General features: G+C 36.7%; 1 protein-coding gene across 1 annotated transcript in view; it reads left to right on the plus strand.

The window, feature by feature from the left end:
• Positions 1 to 25,047, plus strand: part of akap6 (A kinase (PRKA) anchor protein 6) — a 113,694-nt gene that overhangs the window by 77,326 nt on the left and 11,321 nt on the right. The window contains exons 9-10 of the mRNA XM_007893379.2: positions 8,468 to 8,614; positions 10,880 to 11,104. Coding sequence (XP_007891570.2) covers positions 8,468 to 8,614; positions 10,880 to 11,104 — 372 coding nt within the window. The remainder of the gene's footprint in view (positions 1 to 8,467; positions 8,615 to 10,879; positions 11,105 to 25,047) is intronic.

Here is a 25,047-nt window from a genome sequence, read left to right on the forward strand (position 1 = left end):
TTGTCTTTCAGCTCTATTGCTCTTTATTGAATATTTTTATCATACACATTATATTCAGCTTTAGACTTAAAACAGTAAACTAACATTGCATTCAGCCAGTGGATTGTAAATCAGACATAATCTGCCTCTAGACCCTCCACAGTGACTTCTCACCCTCTTAAAGATTGATTCCAGTAATAACTGCAGTTTCAGTCTCGCTCACACTTTTTGTCAGATCAGGGAACAGGAATATGAACTGTGAAGGGCAAAGATTCTCAGCTCTAACTGTAGGAGTACAGCGAAGAAATCTGCTTCCACAGCATAGCTTTCATTATTTATTCAACTGGACTGGCCCATTAACAAATTAGTTTACAAGTATTTGTTGCTAAAATTACTCTTCAGTTACTATGGAAAATTGGGATGTGGTTGATGTTTGTTGCAGTACAGGAATAGGGGCCAATTGGCCAGTGTGATTCTGGAGTTACCAATAGTTTGCTGCTGAACAAGATGATGCAGATGTTTTGTTTCAGAAGCTTGTGATATTGTAACATTGATTTTAATCATCTTGGTTCACATTCTTTGTTTTTTCCTACAAATGTTGAAGGTTGTGCATTAACTTAAATTATACGAGTGTATTTAAGTCCGAAGAAGCAGCACAATCGTGGTGATGGCTTTCTTTAAATTATCATCCTTTTATGTTTTAATATTGCACATCTTTAAATTGTACAAACATAATTTCAAGTCATATATAGAGGAGAACATATTTATGATTGATTTGGTCTGTATCACTTGTATCCACAAGATGGCCTACTTTCCTAAACTGGACATGGAAACAAACAGTTCAGTTTCCTGTCCAGCAAAAGGTTGTTTATTATTTGAACATTGGGTGTTAAGATATTAGTCTCCCAATTTTTAATTAATTGAAATATTTAATATGTTGAATTTGTTTTTGCTATCAACAAATTTGCTTGTATTACTTGTAAGAGAAGCTAAATGTATTACAGTTGGAACAATTTATCTTGATAAAACCAGACTTGTCTTCAGCTGTAAATGACAATGTTGCTGTCAAACAAAGCATTTCCATTATCATTTCATCATTAGCTATGCCAGCATTTACAGTATTAAAACAAGAATATGCAGAATATTTCTTTATTTAAAATGAATGTTTTCAAATTTCAAAGCCGCTATATAAAACAAACCAGTTTACAAAAAGCAGTATACAATAAACTGTATTTAGAAAGAATTGTGGTAGGTTTTGTAATAATCTTTCAGTAAATTCAGTCCATGCAATGATTAAATGTTTTTCTAATTATTTTTTTAACAGTAATAATTGAGCAATTAGGGGTTTCTCCCACCCGCTGTCATACTATAAAAACAATTTTCTCAGAATAATCAAGCTGACAACAATATTGCTCAGTGTCTGTTTATGTTTGGATCTTTTCCAAATGGTTCAGATGCCTCCACAGTAACAGATCTGCTTTACTCAAGCTTGCACTCTCTTCCAGAGTTTGCTTTTTTTTCTGATTTGGCCTCAGTAACATTTGTCAAGCAGCTTTATGTTTTTGTTAACCTGCTTGGCCACGAAATTTGAATGCGTCTTGTAGAGAACATTAATTTTACTTTTTTTTGCATATTTTTTCCCGAGGTCATGTCAAGGTTAGTTTGAATTCCATCCTACATTAAGACTTCTTTCACAGCTATTTAGCTCTGCAGCCTACTCCCCGCTGGGGTCTGCCCCTTGGGCATGTCAATGCTTCAGACCTGACAAATCACACACAGATGAATCTGTAGAGGTTTTCAGATAGTTTATCATGAAATAGATTGGAATATTGGTATGTTCCAGTGCTTCAAAAATCACGTTTGCATCTGCTGAAGTTACGTTTTGTATTAGTCAGCACTTACTTCTCATTATACCTGTTAAATAAGTTATTGGGTTGCTATAAATTCTATTTAGAACTATGTCGATGCTGAAAACCAGGAGGCTAATTAAGGACCTGATTGAAATTTGTTGTATCTTCTTGTGCAGACTTTGAACTATATATTGCAAATGTTGACGTGGAAAGAATAACAATTTTAACCATTTTATGGACTGCGCATGACTAAACAGAATATGAATTCCTATCCAGCAAGGAATAGGAATAGGATATCCTATCCTATCCAGAATTCTATCCAGATGCTCACTATAGTTAAATATGTATGCTTTCATTAAATTGTAAGTCAGTGGACAGACGAGCTGTTTTTTTTTCCCCAATTGACAATGCATCAAATTTAGTCTTGCAAGCATATACAAATTCAGATTTGCTTTTTATTATTTTCTTCTTTTCACTACAAAGTGTGAGTTCAATGTGGGATAGTCTTTATGTTTTTCACACACCCTCCCAATTTTTTTCTCATGCAAATCCATCCATCCAAGGAGTGAAATGATCTATCCTTGGACCTCTCTGTATACACCTGCAGGTGGTCTAATCATGAGGATCTCTGCCTCACCTTCAACCTCTCTCTTATAAACTAATGAAACTTATTACCACCAATTTAGCACATTTGAGCAAACCCAGGACTTTGCCCCCTTACCCGTCTGGTTAAGAGGTGAGTGTTCAATCTGTTCGACTGTTGTACCAGCCTGTTTTCCTCTATTTTTGCAGTTTGTTTATTTACTTGCTATTCTTAGGAATATCCAGCAGCCATATCGAGAAATTGCGGGTGGCGTTTTAATGTTGTTTTGCCAGTTATGTTCTTTTAGCTTCCTTCACTTGAATGCATCTAGCTGGTTCCACTCTTAAGCCATCCTCACGCAGAAGCACAAGGGTGATCCAGATGTGAATTGCTCACAAAGTTCTTCGCTTTGTGATTATGTTCGTGCTCTGTAATTAGCAGTATTTGTTTCATCTAAAAAGTTATTAAATCCGTGATGAGAAAAAATCAGATACGGATGATATTTTCAACATGTCACTCCCTATTAGTGCAAAACCCTATTACTGCTTGCTGGGCAGTCCACTGCATAGCAAAGGTTATGTGTGAGTCAGGCAGCCTTTGATGACATCTATTCTGTCCTTTAATTGGTGCTTGGGATTATGTTTTCACGTGAATTATAATTAGAGCCTATAGCCAAAGTGGAGGCAATGGGGAGGGTAGGTGGCAGATCATCATTTGGTAGGTGCTGAAGTTATGAAGGCTGCATCTACATCTGCTGGAACTACTCCCTTCCAGTTTTGCACTGTAATGATCTGCAATCTTTATAGAAAGTAGTTCAAGAAAATAAAACGCTGACATCCATATAATAGATTCCAACTTTAACACTGTACCACATTAAAGTAAAGTTAATTGGCATAAACTGTTTTCTATGTTTTATGAACTTAATGTGTTTCAGGCAACAATTAACGTGAAAGCATTACAATGCATGTGCGACTCATCTTGCCTAGTGGCGCTCCATTTATCATTGCAGTTTTACATTGACCTTGACACCCACTTCATTAGAATAAAGATTGTCTACCATTTAGGTTACACTGTTCCTATGCACACAGACCCCATGCAAATTTTCTGCAGATAGAAGAGCTGTGAGCCTGTCAGAGGTCATCTGCATTAAATGATTGCAGCTATTTTTTTCCAACTGCTTCTTTTTATTCTGTGAATTCAGAGCAGTGAGAACACTTCAGTCTAATATCTGAACTCTTTGACTGTTGCTGTGTAACATGAATCAACAGGAAGGTTTATTACAAATGATGAATGGTTATCAAGCAGTACTAAACTACCATAATGTAATCTTCGTGAAGAAAAATTCTAACAAGTTCAATAATCTCTGACGGTCTTCAGCAATCCACATAATCAAAGGTCTTTTAAAGAGTTTCAGATTTGTCAAATTACTATCTTCTCTCTAAACAGTCTTGGATATGGATATACTTTATCAAAAAACTGTTAGACAAAATGACATACCTGTCATTGCAATTTACTTTACTCATTTACAGTAGGTAAAGAAAGTGCTCTTTTGACCCCTTAAACAGCACTAAAGCCTGTCTTCGATAGATCAGACGCAATTACGAAATTTCTTTTTTTTAACTCAAATGTTCGACAATCAATCTTTTGAAATATTGCATTTTGAAAATCACAACTTTGTGCAAAGACTTCTGCTGTTTAAAAGCAGGGTCAAAGTGAATAAGCTGTCTGCCCTCATAAGAGAATTTCAGAGTAATATAATTTGAATTTAATTATTAATGGAAGATATTTAAAAAAGATTGCTTCATGATCTCCTATTAGTGAATTTGCAATTCATTTTGATATTTGGAGTTTGATTTATAATGATGATAATGCAATCTATGTCCAATTAACAATGCATGGGCTATGTAATGTGATTTTCAACGCGTGTAAATGGAATCAGCTCTTAGAAAAAAACTGATTCAGAAGCTCAAATGTAATTTGCTTGGTAAGTTCTGGCAATTTTAAATGACATTGCAGTTCTTTAATCTTTTCAAAGATCATGAAGTAAATGTGTTCAGAATCAAGTTATCCTATTATTACTTTACAAAAAGAAAAATGTAGGATCTTCCACTGTTATTTCTTATATTCTGGAATTATTTGTGTATATCTTCATATTAAAAAAAAGTAGTTCAATTATTTCTCCATTCTGTATGTGACAACCTTTGACTGCTGTTAGCTATCCTGATCTTTTAAACTAATAACTGTACATTGGCAACTAATTAAGGTACTTCTTCTGACACTTCTTACATTGATTTCAGTAAGTGGTCATAGTTGCTGGTAGATGACTGCATAGATTGACACGCTGGCCTCTAGCAGATTCCTACGCTGTGTGTGTATGCAGCGGAGCTTAGGACCTTCCACTGCTGAATAAAAAGAGCCTTTGTTCACTGCTGAATGGCATTAGGCATGGGCTTCCTATGGGGCCACCATGTATCTTAGCAGGAAGATTGTAGATCGCCACCAGAAACTGCAACTTAAATTTATTTTAATTATTTTGCAATAATATGTTTGTACTTTATTTTAATAAAAACAACACTAATGCATTTTGGAATTTATAATGCACTTGTTATCGTTGTTGCCTCATAGTTTATATTTTGTATGTTAATTGATGACTATATACCTATTGCATAATTCACATTTGGAACAGAGGATCTCAAAATAGTCTTAAGGTTGTCTCAATAATCTGCAATGTTTATTGGCCTTTTCACACTCTGTTTGGTAGCCATAGCTTCACTATGTACTTACTATGTAGAGACCCTTTTCAATCTGACCAACAGAGGAACTATACAAAGACTTATAATAGATGTCTTTGCTTGACTGTGCTTTTAAAGCATTATTTTGAATTCCATCATGCTGTCTTTTTTTCCTCCCTCTCTGAAGTTTATTACAAGAGCTGAATTCCCAGGGAGCTTTGGGGGCAGAGTTCACATAATATGGCCATGCGATCTTTTTTCCTCTGTGGAGTGGATGCATTGCAATCTTGAGCATCTTTCTGTTTTTCCCTTCTCTGAATCCGGTGTTGTTTCATTACAACACTCAGTCAGCCCGGGCAGTTTTCACTGTAATAGATTTTACATGTGTAGATGTTTTTCATATGTTCAAGGTCAGAGAAGTTCTGTAAAGTTTCCATGAAAAGTTTCCTTTCCTGACCCCTGTGTGACTAGGCACCTTATTCTTTTAGCACTGAAGGAGGCTAAAAAGTGCCCAAATCTGTCAAAGTGAGCCTTCTATACACATCTGAAAATGGCTTATTCTTCTGGTCACCATGGTGACAATTAACAGTGTTTCAAAGCTTTGTCTGTCTCTCCATTTGGGGAGAATTTTCTTTGGTGTGATTTTTCGCCAAAACTGTTTTACAAAAGCTTGCATTTAGCATAAGTTTTTTTTAAAACTAGTATGTTAATTACATTTGCACAAATTTGAAATAAGGGTTGTGTGTGTTATAACAATTTGGCCTATGTTGATTTTGCAGTGCTTTTAAATGTCAGTGAATGTTTTTTAAAAAAACTTTGTGCAGGAAGTTTTCAAATGATTCTGGATGCAGTTGGACGGTTTGTAATTGAACATGAAAATGCACATAAAAGTTTTTCCGGAATGGACCAATGTTTGCTGAGAGTCCCTAGATTGTTCCTTTGTTCTTTTGTCCAGTATTGCAAGTAAAAAGCTTGTGGATACTGTAGCAGCTTCTTATCAGAATTAAAACATTTATGCAAGGATATGCAGAGAATCGTGATTTTAAACGTTTTAAAAAAGATCAGTTTAAAAGTGAACTTGTAATTTTTAGTAATCTCCCAGCAATCATTTAAAAATGTTTTTTTTAAAAAGGCAAATGTAAAGTTCCGTTCTTTTATGACCAATGTTAAATGCATACTTTTCTCTATATTTTCCATCTATTGTGCTGTGTAGCTCTCTGTCCTCTTCTAAAGTACCACTGTATTAAGCACAATTCTCACAGTAGACTTGACAGGCAGACAACCTGCTCTAAGTTATTTGACAATATCGCTGTTCATCCAGAGGTGCATGAGAGTCACTGGGGGAGGGGGTGACTTGCACTGTGATTTTCTTTCTTCCGGCATTCCTTCCAGTGGGGAATCCCTGACCTTTTTTTCCTTAACTCTCATGGGTAGAATGACCAAGAGCTCCTCGTATGAGCTCAGATCTGCTAACTACTGATCTCCCAGCTTTTGTTTTCGATTGAGAAACCAAGATGAATAATCCAGGATAATCAAGGTTCAAACAAATAAGAAACATCACACAAATAAATTAAAAGAATTGGTTGGATGAAGCAAAGGTTTGATTTTAAATCCTGTGAATGCATTAACTTTTTGTTACTTTCAAAATGCACAAATAACTCAATTTAGACAAAGAAAACTACTGTTATTGGACAACTATTTATATATTGACACTCTGCAATAACAGTTCTAATCTCTCGATTGTTTGAAGATTTTTAGATTTGAACCTAAGTACTATAATTCTCTCATCATCAAAGTCAAGTAATCTATGAATATTTACCTCATCTATGACTCGTATCACCTGGTCTTCTGAATCTTTATTTTTCTTTGAGGAAATTTGATTTCACTCCCAATCTATATTATTATATTAAAGTCTCTGTGGTTCCTGCATCGTATGGTATGCTTCGTTCGAATGGATCTCCAGATATTCTATTTTATTATTGACTCCTGCTGTTTTTGTATAACATTTTGAGGCATTGGTATCCCCATTCCTTAGCCTGCATTGTTTCATTTTTGGCCTAATTCTTTCCATGTGATGATATTTTTATAGTGCTTAGCTCTCATATCAGTGTTTACATTCAAATTAGCATCTATTATCTACTCCTGCTTTCCATAATTTCTGCCCTCTTTCATTGTTGTTTGTTTATTATCTCTGATCTTCTTTGTCCCCCCCCCCTTGCTTTATTAGTTTAAATGATGCTTTACTGGCATTTAACTTCTGCAAAGACATTGCTACCTGTCTGGTTCAGGCGAATCTCCAGTTTCAAGGAAATATTTTCTGTGAGAGGCGAATGATGATCTTGACTGAAATGTCAGGATAAGATGTAATCCTTTAAAATGTATAAGTGGGAATATATCATGGGAAACTCAGAGGATGAGTCAACCAGGTTTGCATTCATCTCTTGGTGCATAATAACATAGGATAGCAAACAATTACATTTATATGTAAGCACCTTTCCTGCTGGGAGGATGCGAGTGAATACAGTGAATAACTACACAGGAGCAACACAATGAATAATGAAACACATTTTTATTCAGAAAAATCTCTCCAGACAATGGTTAGTGAATTGGTATTACAATCTTAAGATTATTCAAAAGAATCATTAGTTAGGAACTAGGCAACTTCTGACTACCTTCAAGGACATGTAGTGAAAAATAGTCAAGTGAACTAAATGTCATTGAATCAGAAATGACAGGTCTGCTTCCCCCACCTCCACCCACTCATCTGTTTGGTCATATGAAGGAATTGCACATACCAGAAATAGTGTGAAACCTGAGATCAGCAGGCAGAAATGTTTGTTTTGGGACATGGATTTGTAATATAATTTGTTGTTGTTGAGTATGATGACTGTTATCAACACATTCGCCTCATTTGGATCCTAAATTTCAGCAGGACTTACTGTGAAAAAGCATGTTCAAGTGAAACAAATTACTGTTGTTATGGTTGATGGATCATAGGTCTTAGTTAATTAAAGAGTATTGGTGGATTCATCCAGTCATTTAATTTCTCAACTTACTCTGTAAATATTATATCAGCTTCGTTGGGCATAGGTTGAAGACTGTCACAAAGTGCTGACGACCCAGGCTTGAATTTGCTGTAAGCTATCACTTTCAAAGGAGTGGATTTATTTTTAAGAATGTGCATCAAAAGGCATGAACCATGATATTTCTTTAAGTGTTACAACGTGTGAACGCTAGAGAATCTGATAATATTCTGAACACTTTAGCATAGTCTATTAGGTATTTAAAATAGATATACTAAAGTATGGCCATTTGCTTCGCAGGGTTACAGCATGGAAATGTCAATTTGGCTTCCTAAGAAAATACAGTTGCTAAATAAGGTTGAATCACTGAAGCAAGATGGCAGCTCATTATCGAGCAACTTCCTTGAAAAAGTAGAGAAAATTAAAGAAAAATGGGATCTGTTAGAGGTATGTTCTTTCTAATCATCCATCTCTGGGGAATTGCTTATGGACACAAAATTTACCGACGTTTCCTGGAACACTTTGCAGTTAAACATTGCAATGTGTAGGTGAGTGATGATGAACAAGGAATCAGGTGTAGGTCTCATAACAATAAAATGTGGTGTTATGTAATTGAATCACTGTTGAACGTGGAAGTTCAGCAAAATATATCTATTTTCATTGAGACATTGATTAACCCATTGAAGGAAATTCCGTCTCTAACACACAATATGATAGTGTAAATTATATAGCAACTTTCATGTCAAGAGGATGCCCCAAGGCACTGCGCAATTCAGGGTTTGCACCCAAGCTTGGGTTGGGGTTTGATGGAGGATGATGGTGGGGGCGTGAGGGGAAGATGGCTGAAAACATGGTCAAAGAGGAAGCTCTTGAGGGGGACCTGAAGGAGGCCAGGGAAGGGCAAGTCGAAGTGCCTTCAGGATGGAGTTCCAGAGAGTGGTTGGGTGGGGGTGGGAATGTAAAACAGGCCAGTACACACTGAGTGGAGGAAGAGTTCAGGTTGGTTGGGTGTGAGGAGGCTACAGAGGTAGGATGGGGACAAGACCATGGAGGGATTTAAAGGTCAGGATGAGGAAATTAATGATTTATGTTTCCAAACTTAAATCCACCAAGGATTATCACGACCTCCTGTTGGTTGAACTTTGATGGAGGTATGAACAAGCTGCATGTCAGACTATTCCTGGCATCTAAACTGAAGGAGAAAATGTGGTACATAGAGGCAACGATAGTAGAGATGGAGACGGCAGAAGGAAAGAAAACAGATAGCAAAGTTTCTATTATTTCCCCTAGATTATTGTGAGTCTAAGCTTACCATTACACCATGGCAGAGAAGTAACCACAGTATTGGAGTATTTTGCACATCAAGTCCCATGTGATTTACACATTGCCACAATATAAGAACTGTTTAATTAAGTAAACAAGATTGCATTAATATACCAAAATGATTAAATTGCTTTTAATCAAAATAACAAGCAAAATGAAAATGAGAAAGGGATGTTTCTCCTAACTGGAGCCATTTCTGGCTCTTATGAAGAAACTGAATTTAATTCCTTTTCATTTATTATAAGGTTTAAATTACACAGGGAGGCTGGGTAGCTGTAATGTTCAACAGTTGTATGTGTCATAGCTAAAAGTGATGCATTATACTATCAACACAAAACAAAAATATTTAATATTGCCATCATTTAAATTGAATTGACATTATAAACAAAATGAAAATTTTAACTTTAAAACATCTTAAAATAAAGTGGGAAGGATTTTAATGTAGCTTTCATCTAAAGGGAACAGTCTGAAACAGAAAATGATAAAATAAAATGTCAGTGGTGCGTGGAGTTTAATCCGAGAAATCTTGTCCCCCGTGCTGCACATTACTCCATCTCAATTGCATATTAAACAACCCTATCAAGGAAGGCATTGGCATCTGCTGTGCTGCCACAAATTGTGAATTAAATGAAATTGATGTCCTCTGTCGTATATTTATGAAGACAGACCATTCTCAGAAGTATTCTGCTTATGAAGAATTTATGATTGCAAACTGTTACTGAACAGAAAGTGGCAATAAATTCCTTTTTTTGTAACCTACCCTCTCTGGGTATTGATTCCGCGCTTGCTGATAAATTTGTCACACCAGAAAAACAATAGCCGAATCTGGATTCTGCTGTGAGCCTTCATATTATTAGTATTCCCATGGTATAAGGGACTGGTTTGCCAGAATTATTCACCTAAGATTTTCTTGAATAGATTGCTTCATATCAGTTGTACATAGTGATTTCATTGAGTCTGCATGCAGTAGTTCCCCCTTCCCAACCCAAACACATTGGCTATTTACTGCTCACAATAATAATGTCAGAGATTAATAACCATTTTAGTAATGGGGATTACCATTCAACTAATACAGCACCTTCATTGCACTTTTTTTAATACGATATCCATAATTAACTGCATTAATATATTACTGTAATTTAGAAGTTCCTTGAGACTATAGTGTATAGTAGTTTGCTCTGTAATTAAATACATATTGTATCTGTTGTCTGAAGTCTCTGTTTCAGACTCTGTTTCAGACTCTGTTTCAGGCTTGGTTTGAATTGGATTTTTTAAAAAAATTGTTTTAGCCAGGAACACTTTCCTATAAAATAGTTACTTGTCAATAATTACTGGAAGAAGGTGTTGCAGTGCATCAAGTTAATTGATCTTTTTCTCTTACTATATCAGAAAACCCTTGGAGAGAAGACACAGGACATGGTAGTGGGGCCAAATGGGGCAGGCCCACGTGATCTCCTCTCGCCTGAGAGCAGCAGCCTGGTGAGGCAGCTGGAGGTCAGGATCAAAGAACTCAAAGGCTGGATGAGAGATACCGAGCTTTTCATCTTCAACTCCTGTCTGCTGCAGGAAAAGGAAGGAACAATGGACACCCAGAAAAAACTGCAGTATTTCAAGGTAACAGCTCACGTAATTGTTTCTTCAATGGATTTCACGTGGTATATGTATACGGTAATATATATAGCAAATACATATCACAGGCAATGGACTTTTAATTATTGAAAGAAGATACAAGACCCTGATAAATTAGGACTTTGGGTGTGTATTTGTACATAATGTGTACGTGCTCTTACTCCCATGCAGTTTCACATGTGCTTGTGTTTTGTGTAGTACAGTATAATGCAGGACTACGTCAGTATGTGCAATCTTAAGTTAACCTGAACATTACGAATGGGGTCAAGATGGAAGCTGAGCCAGATGTAGCTACTCTTAAAGAAACCCTGTCATCCTTTTCTAATTTGCAGTGTTATTTCTCAGCACATTATACAGGCGAGGAACTGCACGACCTGAGGGTGGCCAGTCTCCTGTACTCTGTAGTCCATGGAAGCCTCTGGGCCTTCATGTCAAATGATTACATGGGATGCGTTTTCCTTAGGATTTGACAGATCATGATGTTCATCTTTTTAGAAACAAAGTTTTAAGCCTATTTCTAGAGACTCGAGTTGAAGTTTGTTACATTGCCTTGCGTTTTATAAATAGAAGAGCCTATTCTGTCCTGCCTCTGAAAGGTATCAGTGTTGATCTGAACACAACGGAACTAATGAAGGCTACAAGTCTTCAATCTGACAACAAATTAGTCAATCTTATTTCTTTTGATACTGTAGAATTTACCTTTAAATTGTAAAATGAAGTTTCTATAAACTGAATAGTTATAAAGTAGAAATGGATTGCAGACCAGATTAGGAGACTGATACAAAGCTGAACACTGAGTAACTATAGCTTAGCATGTGGTAGAGTACAGCTCAAAATTAAATATGCACAAATGTACTAGCAGCATTGATAACTATGAAATATCTTTACTTTGTATTTTCCTAAATTACAATATGTGTGAAATTCTACTGTTTTGATAATGAAATAAAAATCAAAGTAAAGTCCCTTGCTCTGCAGTGCAACCATACTTTTCAGAGCATTTCACAACTTAGTGAAATCTTACTTCATGTGATTTGACATTCTCTGTGTGATAAACCCCTCTCACCATGTATGGGCATGAGAGGAAAATAACCTCTCACTTCATTCACTGGTAAAAGAAAATATTATTGGTATTCCTACTGAGGATGGTGAATCACATTTCGAGTGAGGTGAGAGTCCACTCACACAATATAATGGAGAAACACTGCCTGCGACATATTTAGCCTGTTTGAAATGGACAATACCTGATGGTTCATTACATTTGTTCAGCTTGTAACTGATCCTAACAGATCAAGAGGGTCACAGGTTTCTTAGCCAATCTGTGCTGAATTAGGTGATCTGAGCAGGTGTAACATGAGCCCCACTACAATTGGATTAAATAAGCCTCAACTTTAAGAAAGGAGAAATCAGTGAGTGTTCCTGTTGATCATGATCGAGTGACCACTCCTCGAGATGTGTATGTACTCACTTGGTGAGGATGGGATTGGGCGCTCCTCCAATTTTGCCTCTACATTTGCATAGTGTGGATCTAATTTAAGCAGCTGTTGTTTGCCTGGATTTCTGGGGATGAAGCAGTGAATTAATGTTACTGCAGCATCATACATCAAGCTGTAAACCCCAGTAAACCAAAACCTGGAATCCACTTTGGAGTTTATGCTCCTGCAACTCTGACCTCATAGCCCAATGAAACGTTTCCATTAGAAGGGTGAGTTTTCAGCTCAGGGTGTCCAATTCAGTAGTGTCATGTGGCATTTATTCTGCTATTAGCTTTACAGTATATAGAAGGGACATTTGTGTCCTCCTTAGCTCCATGTTGAAAGACAAATGTAGCAACTGATTTGTGGAAAAAGATTAAGCACAGCTTGGTATTTTCTGAAGCTTGTCTAGTGGCACATGCTTTTTAATGTACTCTCTTGCATACTGTAAATCTATATTATAAATCTTTACCAAATGTTAAGGAGAAAATATATGACTTTGGGAGCTGGGGGTTACATGGAACATACATCAAAATTATTACAAAGGGAAACCCACATGTAAAGCATTCTTCTTGCTACTTTTAAAAGGCATTTTGTTGATGTTCTGAAGTATTGTCAGATGAGCCTTTGAAAGCTTTAAAACACTGTGCTTTTAAATGTTATTTGGCCATTGGCAAAGAAATTTAGAAACAAATCTGTGGGAGATTTGTGAGAAATTTGTAGGGGGAAAGTGGTAGACGTTATTTTGCTTATTTCTGTCTGACAGAATATATCACTCCAAGCAATAAGATTTGAATAGCAAGAAATATTGACTCCGATGGGAGTAAAGAATATTCATACATGGTTAAATAATCCAGTTTTAATAAGGATGTTTGTAAGACGATATCCATAGCAGTTTGCAAAAGTCTGTCAGACATAAAACAGTCACATCTGGAATGTTGAAGTTCAAAATATAATTGGAGGCAGAAGAAAATCTAAACATAGTATCTAAGGAAAAAGATAGTGCAGTCTCTGATCTTAGAAAGTTTAAAAGAATCATCAAGGATGGGGAAAAGGCAATGGAAACCATGAAATGTTCAATCAGTTTATTGTGTAAATTTCTACAAAAAGAAATTTAGGAGATACAAGCATAGCCGTCAGATTTTAAGTAGAAAACACAAGGTTTGTGAAAATCAATGTTTTTTAGATTAGGACTTTGCATGTTCTGTAAGGCAGAATAGATACAGATGCAGAAAACGTGTGTAGTGTTGAACTTATTAAAGTTTCTGGTTGCTGTCAATAATGCCAAGAAAATAGATTTCTATGGCTATGGAACAAGGGGAAATTCAAGTTTGAGAGGAGAAACTAGCATCTGGGCCTTGCTGACTGCATGATAGTCAGATGCATGATTTTTAAAGCATGTTGTTTGGTACACTATCAAAACTGAAAAGAACTGGAGAGAAAAAAACAACCAAGAAGTGGTTTGATTTTAAAGGTGTATCATTTGTAAGAGGAAGGGATTGAGGGAGTTCCACAGTCTAAATCATAGGGATCTCTGAGTTCTTGTTAGCTTGGTTATAGAGTAAATTTGTTACTGAAAAATGTAACAGTCCTGATTGAGGTAATGAATATTAATTCAGCTAATTAAGGAATATAAATCAGTAGCATATTAATTTGCCATATCTATTAAAGTTATTTCACTAGTGGAAGTAGGCTTGCCTGAGAGGGTGAGAGGCATAAAGCTCTTATTCATATATGTAGCCTTCATAATACAGTAACAAACTTGTTACCGTATTGTGTTGTACTATAGAAACAAACTTGTAGACAAGAGTATCGAAACATTGATTTTTTTTGTTTTCAGGCATCTACCACTATAGAAACCAGACGTGTTGTTAGCAATCTGCATGTGATAATAACTTCCGTAGTACAACTTAACTTCGCCGGCCTTCCCGGCACCTCCCTCCACAAGCTGCAGGTCATTCAGAGCTCTGCAGCTCGTGTACTGTCCCGCACCAGGCTTCGCCATCACATCACTCCCACCCTCGCTCGCCTCCACTGGCTCCCCATCCCCAGAGGATCGAATTCAAGATCCTCATCCTCACCTACAAGGCCATTCACGGCCTTGCTCCCTCCTACCTCTCCGACCTACTATCCCCTTACTTATCTGCCCGTACCCTCCGTTCCTCTGGCTCCGGTCTGCTCCACATTCCCCGCCCCAATCGTCCTAACATCGGTGGCCCGGCCTTCAGCCTCTCAGTCCCTAGGCTCTGGGACTCCATCCCCCAGTGCCTTCGCCTTGCCTCCTCCCTTTCCTCCTTCAAGGCCGGTCTCAAGACCTTTCTCTCTGACCGTGCCTTCAGCTCCCCTCTCGACTCTCTACCCCCTCCTCGTTCCCTCCCTTCCCGACGTGAAAGGCGCTCTATAAATGGAATCTTGTTGTTGTTGTTAATGCTTTCATAGTCCAATAACGCATATGTGAAATGTAAATGGTTCAAGTTTGAGTTTGGGTTTTTTAGCATTAATTGCATACTTGCAAAACTTTAACAACAGTGACTTATGACCTTGTACCACTGGTCTGTGATGCAGTAAAAGCTTTTGTAGTTGTGATTAAAATGATAATGAAAATGAAATAAAAAGGCTATTATTTGAGAAATTGCCACAAATTATTTACAGCATTTTAGCATTTAAATTGGCTACAGGCTTGTAAATAAGACGCTTAGCTTGAAGCATCATACATTGCAGCTGATATTAAGAAAATGACATGACCAACATTGAGTATTTTCAGTCAAAAATTAAATCTTTATTAAACAGATTAGGAAAATTATAGTTGTAATTCTAAAGAACAAATGTGCCTTTTAATGTCAGAATGGTATCCATCACAGCAATTGAGATGAGGTATATTTCAGTACCACAGTACTATTAATGAAAGATAGCTATCTTAGCATAACAGAGTACACAACAGAAAATGCATTTGCTTCAATATGTTTTTAAAATCCTTTCAATAAAACTGTCTTCATCCTTTGTACTTAACTCAGAAAAAATGTTTTCCTCACTTACAGTGCATTTTCTCCTTCCTCACTAATGTATTTGCTTAGCCTTCCTACTGGGTTTTCAATCCTGGGTGACTTACTTAAAGCTTATACCGCGTCACGTGTAATGTTCAGCTAACAAAACTATTATTTTTCATTAAGCTAACAGAATGCAGCAATACCGATGTAGCAGCAGTATTTATGACGTGATTATCAGTATGGAAAATCCCCTCAGCATCCATTAGTAAGTCTTACATAGTTTATATTTAAATAACTTGAGAAATACTATCGGGCACAACAGTATGTTTCTTTCACTAATGCAGTGAAGCCAAAAAGAAATCGCGAGAATGATAAATGAGCCGGTTTGGAGAAAATTAGAAATGCTTTCTCTCTTGACGTATAATATATTATCCATTATTGGCCATATCAGTGCTCGTGTCCATTTTCTTATTAGCAACTGTTTTGACAGATAGATTTTAAAACAATATTGATCTGACTCTTTGGTGCTTTGACGTGACAGGAAAAAAAGATGTATAATGTGTAATTGTGAATAACAATAATGCATTGAACCAATTTTCCCTATACACACACCATTTTGTAAACAGCTGTTGGTATTGCCTTCACAGTAAAGCAACGTTACAGCAGAGGACTGAAGATGTTTCAGTTTTACTGGTGCACGGATTTTAACATTTGTCATTTCTCAACTTCATGACTAAGAACTCCAAAGTATATTCCTACATTATTGAAATTAAATTATTTAATAATATTATATGCACACATGTTTAATTCTTTTTCATTTTCCAGCTCACCTTTTGTCAGATGACTAAAGTATTACTTTTAAATATAGATTTTTTTCATATAGGTACAGTGAAATTTGGTTAATTGAATATCAGATAATAGTATAGTTCGGTTTATTGAATAGAATTTAGAAATCCCAAACCATTTGCAAGCCGAATCTTAAGAATATAGATCATTTAATTGAACTGCGAATATACAAATAATTTGGTTTATCAAATAATTTATTTGGATAAAACCAATTAATCTGAGTCTGAATGAAGGCATAGTCCCAAATCACAACCTTCTGTGCGCAATTGATGTGTGCACTTGGCTGCCGCGTTTCACCCACAAAACATACAGTCACTACACTTTACAGTATATTCTGTGAAACGCTTTGAGACGTCTCGAAGACTTGATAAGGTGCTATATCAAATGCAAGGATTATTATTATACAGTACAGTCCAAATGTTGGCGGCGTTCTCTCTTCCTTACCCACCTCTCGCCTCATTCCCCAGAGAGGTTGCTGGCAATTAGTCAGTTGGCCACGTGCGAGCGACGATGTGTCTAATTAGTGAAGGAGAGAATGTCCAGTTGCTGTGAACCAGGTGATTACGATTACTTACAGAAATGTTTTGCTTTGAAGACCTGAGACGTACACATTACATTTTAAGATGTGAGATACACGTCCTATCCTGTGTTTGCTGTGGAAGGACTATGTCTCCGTGGCTCGAGCTCTGGAGCTCAGTTTCCTCTTCTGTTTAGTTCAGTTTTATGAATAGTTTGGTTATCGAATAAATTTCGCAGTCAAGCTGAGTATTCAATTAATAGGATTTTGCTGGACTTTTAAAACAATATTGCAAAAAGTCACTTTCATCAATTTATGCAGATTACAATAAATACTTTTTTCCAATTTTTTTCTAAAGCAAATGACCTTTTTCTCATGGATTAATGCATCTTGTAATGGTGGCATTGAGCCATAGTGTTTAGAAGGCTCTCAAGTTTAATCCTTCGTTTGAGGGACCAAATATCAACTAGAATTGCTGTGGGGGTATTGCAATTGGCTTCAGTTTCCCCGACCTGGGGAAGTAGGTGGGAGAGAATTCTTGTTCTCGATTGCTATCCAGTAATTCTTACATAGTATACATATCTGAGATAACTTGTCTTGTCAACAAGCTGATTAGAAGTGGAGTGATTAATACATATATGATCTGCATCATTTTTGCAGACACTTAAGATTACGTACAGAAATGTTTTGTTTTGAGGAGCAGAGATGTAACACATTGCATTTTAAGATGCGAGATACATTTTATATTCTATGCTTGCTGTGGAGGGATTATGTTGCAATTGCAGTGTGAATCCTAGGACTGATTGACTGTAAATTGATGGCAAACTAGAAAGGAGTATTGAATGGAATGTAAAACCTCAATCTGGATGCAGTTTGTGGTGCTATTTGTCTTTTCTGAAAATACTGTTGTGGAAACGCCATCACATTATAGGAGAAAAGGAGTTCACAATTGTTTTACTGGTATAGCTACTTTGAACCAAAAGTATGATCCATTTTCTACACCTCTCTTTTATTGCCACAAAGCTCTTAGTACAAATAGCACACAGTTGGAGATTTTGAAATTCTGTTAAATGATGTCTTACTTTTATTCTGTGTTTAGGACAAAGCTGAAGCGTGTTTGTTAACTGCAAAATATGCACCTTTCAGTGCTGAAGATATTCATTTTCTGGTTGCAGAGATTGTAAACTATAAAAGGCACATTTTCCTTTACCCCTATCCTACTAAACCTTGCTTTTCACTTTAGTTACCATGAATGAGAAGGGAAAGAGCAGAATAATAACAAGTATACAAAGCCCATCTTTGCTGCTAGTAGTCTCTGGTTCTTATAATATTCTAATTAAAATAATCATTTATTCTCTTTTATTAAGCTTTTTTTTCAGCTACATTGCTTTAGTTCTCTCCGGAGCCAGAATGACCAGGCATAAATAATTGCAGATTCCCAAAATACGTAAATACTGAAAATGAATTGCTAAATAATAATATAACTTGCATTGCGCATCTTTAAATCTAAAATTATTTGCAGTAACAATGGTCAAAAACAATCCTATTTCCAAGCGGCTTCTAAGGATAGTCTTGTAGGTTACTGTTGGCTGAACCTATGAAAATTTTAAAACAGCAATTCCATATAGCAGAGATGATTAAAGACATGTGCCAGGCAGAAGTAATTTAAAAAGCCTTAGTTTGAAATACCTTAATAAAAAGGCTGGTTTAATATTTGGAACTTATTTAAAGAAAGAGGGATTTTTTTCAATTTAAAAACAGGAACTTTGTAAAGAAGACTTGTGTGTAAGGAATGCCAAATGTACTTGTATATCTATGCATACTTATACAAAGGAAAGAATGGTCACATTTGACAAGTTGCAGAGTTTGTATGCTCCAGATGTAAGTTGTTGACAAAGCTTAACTTTTTGCAGGGAAAAACATATGATAAAATTATTGAAAACACTAAGTCTTGCAAAGGGAAAGAAGCTCTTGTAACTGTAGATATAACTGCTTTGGCCCTTGCTGTGGAGCCATCTAACATGCACAAAGATTTGAAGATGTGATAAATGCAGAGATTGTGACCCAAGATAAGAATAACAAAGTAAATGAAGCAAATGAGATATGAACTACAGAAGCATTGGTGCAGGTATTGAAAGAGCAGGCGGAAACAGCAAACCAATGCATTCTGTGGATGAAGATCAGGTAAGTGAAGACACTAAGGAAACCAACATGCGAGGTAGAGAAGGATGACGAAATGCAGTCTCAGAGCATAAGTGAGGGATACTGCAGAAGATGTGAAGACATAATGAATTTGTTTGTGTGGGGTGGTGGTGGGGGGTTAATTCAGTTGGGGGTATTGCATTTGGAATAAATAATGTAACAAAAAACGTGAGGAACTTTAAATACTTATGCAGGGTTCATGGGCAGGTTTAAGCCAACAAATGAAAAGGGTGCATGCGTGGAAAGAATGAGGAGGATAACTGACTTCAAGCAGTGTTTGCTCAATGATGTGTGTTAGAAGAAATTCAATTTGTGGATAAGTGGGAAACTCTTTTAGGTAGAAATAACTTTTGCAGAAAGATTGGTTTTCAGATAACCAAATGGGGAGTTTAGCTGTTGGCAAGAATATCAATATTAAGTATCAACTGGGATTCGTTTACACTGGATTTGGGATTAATCGGTCTTCATCTGAGAGAATATTTTGGTACATAAGAATGAAACCTGTAGAGGGTCGAGAGGTGATGGAAGAGGTTATTAAGGGTGGAAAAAAGAAAATAAAAACATAACAAAAACATAACAAATAAATGTGTTGAAGAATGAGGTCAAACATTTTTATAAGATGCAGGTAGCATTAAACTTTTAGGATTCGAGATTCATGCAGCCAGTGAAATTATTGACATTTGAAACAGGAGTCATAAATAGCACTAGAAGTAAAAGGCAACCAGAGGGGAGTGAGAATCTTCTAGCAATTTCATAAAGATGATCAGTGATTTCTTAATGCAGTAAATAAGGAAGAATACTAGAGCAGATGCTATATTAGGTTTAGCGTTTAGCAGCATCAGCACTGATAAGTAATATGGAAGTGGCTGAACACTTAAGACTTCAGTGATCAGTGTACAGTTAAACTAGATACTGCATTAAAGTGCAAGAGCAAAATAAAAATGTAAAGACGCATAACTTCAATAATGCATATGTGAAGAGCTCTAGTAAGGATTAAGGGGAAGGAGAACCTCAATATAAAAGACATGAAATAAGAGATGTGTGTAAAAAAAAAATACATTTATATGAGGAAGAAGAGAAATCTAGCAAGACCAAAACCACAATGGCTGGATAAGGAGGTCAAAAGTAACCTAAATATCTTTTAAAAAAATGTTAGTACTGGAGACATATAATTCTGTATTTATACTGGGCTTTGTGCAATGATTCAACAAAGAAATGGAGCATAAATGCTGGTTGAGGCCACCTGCCAAAACTATCTTGAGGAGGTGATTTTGCCAGGAAATCAATTCACTGCAATCCAAATGTAGTCAGTGCAAATTGATTCAGTCTCCTTTCAAATATGCTCTTTTTTAAGTTCTTAGGCAATCCTAAGGACTTAAATGTACCTTATTTAATGTTATTAAATAACTGGTTGCTAAAAGGAGTATAATAAGAAGTGAGAAGGAAATGGAAAGCATTATGTAGCGATTAGTATTCAAAAATATTTTTCAGCTATGTTAGAAGTAAATTGTGTGTGCTAGATAGATCCTTTTAAGGTGTAAGTCAGGAAAAGATAAAAAGATGCAGAGAAGATGCATGTTGTATAGATTTTCACATTTTTTTTTACAAATGAAGGCTGATTAAATTCTAGATCCAGTAATTTTAGTTCAGCTATTTTTAATAGAAGTAGGTATTACTACAACTTGTGTCAGATGGCGGTATTCATGTAAAATGGCAACTCTATTTTCCTCAAGTCTAGGAACCTTCATATTTCGTACAAAATTCTTTGAAAAATACAAACTCTCTCTTATAAAAGGGGAAAGCACTTATGAGAGTCTAATTTGAAAATACTGGACAAATATAGTTTCAGGCAAAGTGGTATTCTTGGATAGCTAAAATAAGTTGTTTGTATCATGCTTCTGTTCTAAAAGAACATAAGAATTTGCTAGGCAAAAGGCCCATCTAGTCACCTTCCACCATCCTGTTAGTCGCTTGACATATTGTATCCTGAGGTATTATTTTCTAACAGAAATCTATCTAATTCGTTCTTGAAACAAACAACACGTTCTGCTTCCGCAGTCTACAATTGGATTCACTTGTTTTATATGCTTATGTAGCATAATTTATTAGAATACAAAATGTTTGCATTCATGGTACACAAAGGGATGAAAATAAAATACACAATCTATTAGGTTATCGACCGCCGCGTGATTCGTTGGCAAAACAAGGGGTGGGGGGCGGTCCTGGTGCAAGAATAGGTTAGGGGTTCACTTCTCAATTTCAAAATCTAAAATTTTGTTTACAACATCAAAATTACATTTGTAAAGCGCCTTTCACGTCGGGAGGACATCCCAAGGCGCTGGACCTACAGAGTTACAACATGCTGAGGGTCGGGGTGGGGGAGGGGTAAGGCAGGGGGGGGAAGCAGGGAGATCGAAAACACGGTCAAAGAGAAGGCTCTTGAGATGGGAATTGAAGGTAGGGAGGGAGCGAGACAGAGGTACTGTGGGATGGAGTTCCAGAGGGTGGGTGCGGAGTGGCGGAAAGGCCCGCCCGCTGATAGTTGGGTTAGCAAGGCGGGGGAACGTGAAGCAGGCCGGAGCCCGTTGAGCAGAGGGAGCGAACAGGGTGATAAGGAGGAGCAAGACCGTGGAGGGCTTTGAAGGTGAGGACCAAGATCTTGAACAGTATCTTCTGTGTGATGGGAAGCCAGTGGAGTTGTGCAAGGATGGGGGTGATAGGGTCGCGGAGCCTAGTACGGGAGAGGTCACGGGCTGCAGAGTTCTGGATGATCTGCAGCCTGTGGAGGTTTACCATTACCATGTTGGAAAATCAGAACAGATAAAGTGTTTGTGAGAATGAGTGGGTTTAAAGTTGGACGCACAAAGAGTACCCATTCTCAGCGATAAGAGATTACAGACCCTACACCAAGCAAACCAATGGCCTCCAGGACTCACAGCTCAGAGAAACTGAGGCTCTGGGACCTTCAAACAGCTCAGGCTGAGATCTTTCTGAGGCCATGAAACAAGCTCAGATCCAAGACTCATGAACATTAGGTCTGTGACCCCGGCTTCTGAAGCCTGAGTGTCACACCTGACCTTTCCAGCCAACACAACAGAAGATAGGTCAATCAGTCGTAGACTCCAGCACTCCCGCCTCTCCCCCTCCCCCCCAACCCAGATCATTTGCAGACCTCAGGACTCCCCTCTTGCTCATCTGCCGATCCCAGGACCACAATCCCGATTATCTGCAGGACATTCTCTTCCCACCTCGCCAGCCAAAATTCACTGGCCATAGGTGGTGTAGGAATAAAAATAAAAACAAAGAGTGATTTGATTTCTTTTTACATTAAGACTGCTTGCTGTGAAGAATGGTATTCACCCTCAGGTTAGTAAATAGGTAGGCTGATGGTAGTCTACAGTGTTTCAATACTCCTCTCACACTCGCTCCCTCACACTCTCCAATTGGTTGGGCCCCTAACCTTGTGGGCCCTGGTACCACTGCCCCAGTTATGCCAATAGTGTGATTTTAAAACTCTGCCTGCGTCAATTGAAATGGATGAGAGTGAAAGCATTCTATTTGTAATGTAGATAAAATCAAATCAAATATTGCCAGCAATGCATATATAGGATATCAACAACAACAAATCGCATTTACATTGAGCCTTTCACGTCAAGAGGGTGTTATAATACAAATTTTGTTCTTAATATTTTCAAGAATTTTACTTGATTGTAATCCTTCAAAATAATTGGAATTTTAAAAATCAATAGTTCATCTCGAGTAAATAGTCTTTTTATATAATGACCTTTCATACTTTTTAAACGTATCCCTTAATGACATTTTTGAATAAGGGATCTGCTTCTTTCATTCAAAACGGAAGTCAGTGAAAATATTGGATGTTGCTGTCCCCAATGTCAAAGGGAAATACCAATTGAATGTTATAGAAAAGCTGACAAACGGATTTAAAAACGTTATAGTACACTAAAACTCATATTAAATAAATCTGAATTACAAGAAATAAAGCAAAATAACATATTTGTTGCAATGGAATGGTAACATTTTTTTCAAATAGCTATGTGCCAAACCATGAATGAATTTCAGGAAAAAGAAGTTGAAGGTGACCTCTCTACCCTCCTTTTTGTGTTAAGAAATACTTTTCAATACTTTACTTGAACAAGTTTCACAACATTTTGGCTTTAACATTTTTTACCATGAGAACATAATATTTCCTCAGATCTGTATTGGAACTTTTTTGTTCTGTAACTGTGTAACAGAGGTATGAACAATATCTTACAAATCATAGTTACCTATTTTGTGAACATAAAGTCGGTTTTAGGTACAAAGTACAGGCAATCCACAGGAATGCACAACTGTTAACCTGGTTCGGTTTGAAGCACTCTTTCCTCTGAGTGACTGGATTCAAGTCCCATGTTGGGACTTTGAGCTCATAGTCCAGGCTGACACTGCAATGCAGTGCTGGGGAGCGTTGCAGCAGCAACAACAACAAAATTACATTAGTAAAGTGCCTTTCACGTTGGGAGGACATCCCAAGGCACTGTCAGTGTTGCATTGTCAATACTGCTGTCCTTCAGATGAGAAATTAAACTGAGGTTCCATTTGCCTGTTCAGGTTAACACTAAAGATCTCATGGCACTATTCGAAAAGAGAAGGGAGTTTCTCTTGATGTCCTTGTCAACAATCTCCCAGATAAAATTGGTCATTAACTTCATGGCTCTTTGTGGGACATTGCTGGGTGCAAATTGGCTGTCAGTTTTGCCTACAAATACACAGTCACTTCACTTTATAGCAATTCCTGTGAAGTGCATGGAGGTATCTCGATGACATAATGAGGCACTACATCAAATGCAAGGATTATTATTACCCTGAATTTACTGCATGTAAGAGGCTATGTTCTAGGCTAGATTTCTTCACAGCATAGCAGTACATGGTCCAAAGCTCAAGGCAGGTGACTGTTGGTTAAGATGTACACATCTGAAAGTTTAAAATAAATAAGAGTTCCCCTTTAAGAAAAGTAGACATAGATGGAAAGGCATTGCTGCCATAAATTGAATAATACACTACAAGGCCATATTTGGCAATAAATAGATGTAGGATTTATCATCCATCTTATTTAAAATTCAGAAATGTTAAAGGTATTCTCTCTCTTATTATAGAAATAATGGAATTCTACCTATTACAGACTTATGGTAATTTAAAATATTGAGAAAATGCAATATATCAACAAATAGAATATCTCTATAAAATGTCTTCCTGCTGATGTATAACTTAATACGTTTTGCAAAGGAATCAAGTAATCGTTTTGTAAGCCTTCATTTTGCAGCTGGCTTATGTGGATTGAGAGTTAGTTACCAGGATAATTCTTTGCACACTGCAGCCAATAATCCAAATACATACCACTGATTGAGCTTCCTTGCTTCAGTCCTATCATATAAAACATTGTGTAATCTATTAATTTTATTTTACATAAACATCGTGCATGTGCATTGAATTTGGTGATTGTTTCACTCTCAGTGCTGATACTCAGTTCATTTCTCGTCCGGTGACCTTAACTGAATGATGATTGAAGTGTTGCACTTTAACGTTGCAATCCAATCATGATTGTGCTTGTAGATTATTTTTGTTACAAAACCTAGTGTAACTTGATTTTCAAAGGTATCTGCATAATTTTTTTTCTCTAGGTTTACCTTACTACAATGAGGCAGCTTTTATTTCTAAGAACAAATTGACTGCGTCTTTTGTTTCGAGAAATAAATACTTATAGTTGTCTCAAAAATGTGGCAATTTCAAGGAATCCATTTTAAGGGATATTTGGAAGAAATGCAACAATTAAACTTTTTTATTCAATTAGCAATAATCATTTGACTACTCCAATCGAGTTACAATTCAACCAAGTGAAATAAACAC

Source organism: Callorhinchus milii, unplaced genomic scaffold (assembly GCF_018977255.1).
Source record: "Callorhinchus milii isolate IMCB2004 unplaced genomic scaffold, IMCB_Cmil_1.0 Scaffold9, whole genome shotgun sequence".
Taxonomy (NCBI): domain Eukaryota; kingdom Metazoa; phylum Chordata; class Chondrichthyes; order Chimaeriformes; family Callorhinchidae; genus Callorhinchus; species Callorhinchus milii.